The sequence below is a fragment of the Crinia signifera genome, chromosome 6 (assembly GCF_055691185.1).
Source record: "Crinia signifera chromosome 6, ASM5569118v1, whole genome shotgun sequence".
NCBI classification, from domain to species: Eukaryota; Metazoa; Chordata; class Amphibia; order Anura; family Myobatrachidae; genus Crinia; species Crinia signifera.
In genome coordinates this window covers 116,791,545-116,798,779 of record NC_139222.1, presented here as the reverse complement: position 1 = coordinate 116,798,779, position 7,235 = coordinate 116,791,545, and the positions used below count along the sequence as shown (strand labels likewise).

General features: G+C 39.6%; 1 protein-coding gene across 4 annotated transcripts in view; it reads left to right on the top strand.

Annotated features, from left to right (window-relative positions):
- Positions 1 to 7,012, top strand: part of LOC146008032 (inactive phospholipase C-like protein 2) — a 229,193-nt gene extending 222,181 nt beyond the window's left edge. For all 4 annotated transcript variants that reach the window (XM_083146904.1, XM_083146905.1, XM_083146906.1 and 1 more), the window contains one exon: positions 6,462 to 7,012. In XM_083146904.1, coding sequence (XP_083003030.1) covers positions 6,462 to 6,650 — 189 coding nt within the window. In that variant the 3' untranslated portion in view covers positions 6,651 to 7,012. The remainder of the gene's footprint in view (positions 1 to 6,461) is intronic.
- The last annotated feature ends 223 nt before the right edge of the window (positions 7,013 to 7,235 follow it).

The window sequence follows — 7,235 nt, the reverse complement described above, 5'->3', positions numbered from 1 at the left end:
TTTTTTTAGACTTAAAAACATCAAGGACTAAGCTGACCCCTTCCTACCCTCCTGCATAAAACATGACCATCTCTCATCCTAACCTACTGTTTATGCTCACTTCTTTCCCTTCTGTGTCACCCCAGTCTGTCTAACCCTCCCCTTTAGAATGTAAGCTCTCACGAGCAGGGCCCTCTCTCCTCATGTGCCTTTCTTAGAATATATAAACCATGTACTTGTCCTAAACTGTCTTGTAACTGTAATTTGTTATGTGTTTTTGATTATAACTATGCTCTGTAAAGCGCTGCGTAATTTGTGTGTGCTATATAAGAAACTGTTAATAAATAAATAAATAATAATAGTGACACAGAAAGGGAACGAAAAAAAAACTGCTGTGTAAAAACTGGCCTTCAATTAAATAATTGGGTTGATACTGTCGCTTTGTATGCAGAAGACATGTTGCTTTTCCTTAAGGACTATACAGCTTCCATGCCAGTGGTTCTTCAGGTGATAGAAGAATTTGGGAAATACTCTGGCCTTACTATCAATTGGAGCAAGTCATCTATCCTTCCCCTCAAGGGACAGCCCCCTGCCTCACCGCTTGATCTCTCTCCCTTTACGGTGGGTTACCTCATTTAAATATTTGGGTGTATGGGTGTCTAACGACATGCAGGAATATGCCCCATTGAATGTTATGCCTCTTTTCTCCTATTTGAAGTATACAATTAGTTTGTGGTGTAAAATTCCTCTGACACTTACTGGGAGAGTTAATTAAAATGATAGTTCCACCTAAGTTCCTTTATATATATCATCAGGCCCCAATCTATCTCCCTAATTCCATTTTCCAGAAACTCAACAGCATGATTTCTTCTCTGATCTGGATGGACAAGAGGCCTTGCATACAGTTAGATGTACTTACTAGATCCAAAGCAGTTCTAGTTGTTGCCCCAGACACTCCTTTATGGAGGTGGGCAGGTTGTCTGAGGATGAATGGAGTGAAGCACTTGCTTGTCCTCGGGAGTCTACTGCTTTTAGTTGGAATTCAGCAAATTCAATTGTTCATTCTGCATAGAACTTATCTGACTCAGGCCAGAATGGTAACATTTGGTGTGGGGGGGGGGGGGGGGGGGGCTTCTGATGCATGCCCTAAATGTCAAGGTAGGTCAGGAACCTTTTGGCATTTACTGTGGGATTGCCTGGTGGTGAAACCCTTTTGGGTTCAGGTGCTTTATGCTATGACTGTTACAAGAATTCCCCACTGTAATTTCACAGCTAGGTTTTGTTGCCTTGGAGTGGCCGGTGATCAAGTCCTGGATAATCATACTAGGCAATATGCAGTTAATCTGTGTACATTGGCTAAAGTCTACCTAGCTAGACTTGGATGGCTTCCTCGGCACCCGACTTGAAGACCTGGACTTTCTTGGTTAATGCTACAGTACAGCATGATAAATATTTATATATTACTCATAAGGCTGAATCCAAGTTTAACTGTATTTGGTTTCGGTGTTTTTTCTCAAAATATGCATCTCAACAACATCCACAATTGAGTAAGGCAGTGTTTTTTTTCTTTCATGGAGAGATATTTGTAGACTATTCTCTCTTCTGTTAATTTAATATTGCCATCTGTTTGGTCTACACTGTATCCGAATATGGTAGCCCAGGGTAAATTGATGTGCTCTATGTTCTATTATGTACTATATTGTTCCCTATCGATTCCTGTTGGCTATGTGATGGTCTCATTATATCCTATATATGACTTTTAACTCCCGCTATTAATGGGTATGGGGAAAGAGAGTAAGTAAAAGGGAATATTTATATTGTTATTGTAAATTAGATATTGTTCTTGCGATTATATAACTGCTTTCTTTGTGAGTTTCTTATATTTTTTCTTTTTTTTCTTTGTTAGGTTATTTAGGTTTGCTTTGTTTTTTTCAAAAAATAAATAAAAATTACTCAATTTAAAAAAATGTTTGGGGGAATTGTGGGTCCCTTTCAATATGGGAGCTGTAAAATATGCCCTTTAAATGCAGAAGGGGCAAAAAGCTGTTATGATCAAAGAGAAGACAACGTATATAAGATAAAAGTTTTATAAACTAGAGGTCACCATTTGTAATATACAGTATATGCTAATGTGCCCATGCAAGCTCATATACATATATGTAAAACACCTTTATGTAAATATATGTAAAAGAACTTTAAAGATAGTATTGGTACATACAGCTCTAAAGGGTTAAACAAAAACTGTGACTTTACCCCTTTTATACAAGATGCCTAAATAAAGGCGGTCTATAGTCATTTAGAAACAGGGAGGCAAATGTCATCTGTTATGTAAAGTGCCTTCCTTTTTTCTGAATAATTTTGAGAGAGGGTGGGCGCTATATGAATACATCTCTAAATAATCATCTAATAATCAAAATATCGGATATAAGAAAAATCCTATCATAAGGAAAGTCCTACAAGTAAGACCTTAATTTTCTGAGAATTTCTTTAAAAAAAAATACTTTTTAAATTTCTAAACAGGTTTATAATTATAGGTGTTCTAATAAGCTGTATGATATAGGAGCATAACTATAATGCTCTATAGTATGTAGCAACAAAAGTAGCTAAGAATTGCTACATATATATATATATATTTCATCTTGCTGAATGGAAAGGGATGTGTATTAAAGAAAACAGCGCTGTAGTCCATCTAATTATAGTTTGAAATAAATAATCAAAGTAAAAACTAAACTAAATCACGGGTAAAGAAAACCTTGACTATATACACACACACACACACACACTAACTACCTGGTCAAAATTAGCAACTGAACTGGAAGGCACTGGGCGTTTTTTAATATGAAATAAATATATGCAATTGTGGGTGCTCTGACTGGTGGGCAGGCCCATTAAGAGAGATAACCAACGTCACTCTGGCCACCCCACTGAAGAAGTCTGGAGATGAACCATAAAGGGGCGTGGCTAGAGTGATGTGTTTGGTTCCCAGCTGGCTGGCTGACCATGTGGAGAGCTGCAAGAACCCCGCTGCGTCTGACGGTGCTGGATATTTTAAGAAGCAGGAGTGAGGTCCTGTCAGTGAACAATCTAGCAGCAAGCAGTTCCCGGGTAGCAGTGTGCCAGTGGGATTGATTGATAAATATTGTGGTAACCAGCCCACAACTGACAAATTATTTGTTACGGGTGCCGTACTTAGATGATCTTTATGAAAATTAAACATTTAAAAAAAATAAATGGTAATGCACTATTAGGTGCCCCATCTGTCCATTTCTTCCAAATGCCTGTGTAATTGAGTTTAACTTTGGGGATCAGTGGTCCAAAAAAGACTTAAAAAGGACAAGTGCATATTCTCTGACACTGTGGACAGAGTCAGTAAAACCCTGTAAAGGGTTAATGCCTGCAGGTGTCAGAGCACCATTACCAATATCTTTGCATACATATACATACTTAGTGTTCATTCTAGCACCCGCCAACTTTGAAAACCCATGCAGTTCCTCTTCCCTGCCTGGGGTGTCGCTGTCTGCTGTGCGGTTTCTAGCACAGGTCTGGTTTGCATAGCAGTGCTTATATACAGACCACACTGTGGTAGAAGCACTGCAGCAGACAGAGACACCCCAGGCAGGGAAGAGGAACTGCATGGGTTTTCAAAGTTGGCGGGTGCTAGAATGAACACTAATACTGTATACACACACACACACACACACACACGGTTTAATCAAAATAACAGATACTAATTAAGCCTCCTGTGCTCACATATGACTATCATTAAATCCTGAACTGTTGGTAATCTCAAAGAGCAATTTACATCATGACCACACTGCATTTAGGAGTGAAGTTATCCTAGGCATTGAGAATTATATTTTCTAATTAAGTAATTGTGCACGTTTCCCATTTTGGTTTTATTTCCTGCATTAAGCCAGTCTTTTGCAATTACAGAACAGTTAAAGTGTACCTGTCATGTTGGAGGAAAATGTAATATGTCGCTATTCAATAGCAAATTATTCCTAGCACTGTCTATGCAAATATAGTTCTATAGATAAATTGCATACCCACGTAACTAACGTTAGCTATTGTACTAGTGTGCAATCAGCTATGACATCAAGGCTTTCTTCCTTTAAACCTTTCATTACACCTAGACAGCTGTTATTTTCAGCAGCCTGTGATGTCACCACATTGTAAATGTAGGCTGGCTTAACCTGTAAAGAATGCATAACATATTACAGCCATCGTAGGTATACAGATATGTTTACAAGACAAGTACCCAGTATGGATAGGGAAGATGACCTTGACAATAATATTTAAGAGGACATATAAGGTGGACTAGGAAAACTTACAAACTGAAAGGCAATGATACATATGCACTATCAGATCTATTGATTGAAACAATGTAAGCCTATTAAAGATTTTAAGAGAAAGGCACAGATGAATCCAAATTGGAGCTTAACGTTACACTGAAATAATAGAATGCCTAAAATAATAAAACACCTTAAATACTAATGAGGGCAGCAGAATGTAAGAAGTATTCTAGTTTGTTCATGCATATGTCTAGAAAATAAGAGCTCATACAATGCAGGTACAGGTTGAGTGTCCCGTATCCGAATATCCGTTATCCAAATTATTCCGAAAACCATACATTCCAGAAGTGCTAAAAACTTACTGGGGACATCTGTAACAGCACTACTGAGGACATGATATGTAACTGGCACTATATATGAGCAAGACAATGATTGCTTGGCATTCAAATTCAGTGCCTGAGATAGTACACAAATTTTGTTTCATGTTTTCAAACCTTGTTTTTTGAACAAAATGTGTTTATACAGCATAAATGCAAGATACTTCAAAATACATCATTGAAATATAAAAATATTCCGAAATACGGAATAATCCGTTATCCAAAATTCTGCTGGTCCCAAGCATTTTGGATAAGAGATCGAGCTGGTTCGCACCCTATGACCAGACACTGTCTGCCTGTCCTCACAAGATAACTTTTTCCTTACTAGTAATATTGCCTTTAGGAGCAAGCCAAAGTGTGACCAGCTCCCGCAGGGCACAATCTAAGACTTCCTGGGAGGGGAAGTAGAAAGAGAGGAGCTGGCCACACTCATTTAAATTTAAAAAGTGCCCATACAACATGTAGTCGCCCTTCTATTCCCCACTGTAACTCCAGTGACACCTAGTGGATAATGGAGAAAAAAAAATGATGGTAACTCTCGGCTATGGGGATAATTGGATAGTCCGGAGGGATCAGTTTGACAGAATCTAGCTTCTCGCACGCACTTAAAAAGCCCTTACCCACTCCTCACCCATTTACATCTCTGACCTTACCACCTTTTACACTCTCATCTGTCCTTGTCGCTCCTTTAATACATGCTGTCTGTCCTGTCTGACTACTTTTCTCGTGCTGCTCCTTTTCTCTGGAATACTTTACAAAACTTCAAACAGGCTCTCAATATCCACTACTTCACCAAAGCTAGCCAAATCTCATCCTAAGCATCTGTCCATGCTCACTGTTTACCCCATCTGTTTCACCTCTGCCTGTCTGCCCCTCCCCTTAGGAATGTAAGCTCTTACGAGCAGGGCTCTTTCACCTCATGTACTTTTCCTTCTCTTACTTAACCCGTCTTTGATGGCACCAAAATCCTGCAGTTTCCTTTCACCCTGATCCTTATTGCAGTGTTGTTTGCTGATACAGCTATGTTTATGTAGCCTGTACTTGTTCTCTGTTGTATTCAACTGTAATTCAGTTTCTGGTTTTGATCATTCGTTTATGTACTCTGTTATTGGCGATCCCATGTGGTTCAATATAAAGGGAAATTAATAATAGTATTAATATATAGATGCAGGAATATGGTTGGTCTTATGGACATTTTATGGGAGTGTTGCAGGTGTGTCATTGAAGTGTTACAAACACAGGTGCACAACAGTTCTCAATGGAGGCCATTACCTGTGGAGAATCTGCAACTAAAGTGGCATGGGGCTAGTGCCTAGTGCAGGGTTTGATGCTGTGACTGACTGTTGTGTATGGAGACAAAACAAACGGTATTTGAAAGTCGCCATCTCAGTATTTGTACATGCAGACACACAGATTTACACCTGGGAAGGGCATGTAGCAGTAATTACACAGTAGCAGTACTGGCAAACTTTACACACACACGGACATTGCAGCATATGACGCAGGCCCATAATTGCACTGGTACAATGCTGTGTTGCTCTTACAGATATATTTATCACTGATCTGTGCAAGCACACCTCATGTCTCACAAGGTACTGTACATTGTATCACTAATTACTGATTTTGTTATTTGCTATTATAGAGCTTAAATGCACCATATAAAATAGCAACTAGCTTCATGTATGATGATAGACCCTTCTAATATTTGAATTCTCAGCGCTTCCTTTGATCTCTCTCTCTGCAGAACTTGAATTACTTGTACTGTACATGAACTACAAACAGCTTTCTCACTGGTTCTCTCTATATCCCACAGGGCCAAGCTGACCTCCTCAAACATGCCAAGAACGAAGCTGTAGACCACGTGAGGCAGATCCACCATGCAGGCCAGTCCTGTGGCATAAGCCGTGCCAGCTACCATTCCCCTTCCCTGGATGTCTTCAGGCCGCGAGGAGCCCTGGAACCTATCCCCGAGGCAGACAGTGGAGGCAGAACTGCTTCATGAAGGAGCACAGCATTCACATGCCAGCATAGCACAGAACTTAACCCCTTAAATAGTAGACTCTTGTGTAAAATATTGCCATGCAATGTGTTGCAGAGGTGTCTCAACAAATACAGAGTAAATTCTATGATCTTCCTGTATACTGACACCATAACCTCAGTCACTTGAGGAGTATGAACTTTACCTGCGAATATCTGAAGGATGACACAAAAATACAGGATAGACGTCTAATGGAAAGCATATATTTTGTTTTTGTGCTCTTTTAGACCAGCCTCACTTTCCCAATATCTGCACCCTTCCCAAAAAGTGACAATTTGGTGTTGGAAGGGGAGGATTGTATTGCTACCTCTGTACACTCCCCCCCCCCCCCCCCCCCCCCCCCCCCACCTCTCTCCATTTTATTGTAAAAAATGACTGGTGACTCAAATACACTTGTTTAGCTCTACTCCCAGGTGTCTGTCTATGCTTACTCGTGTTACTGAGGTTTAAGACAAAAAGGTTGACAGACATTCACTGACCATGAACCTTTGCAATTAAGTTTATTATAGGCCTAGATTGCTTACAAGCCCCCCTATTTTTTACACTCTA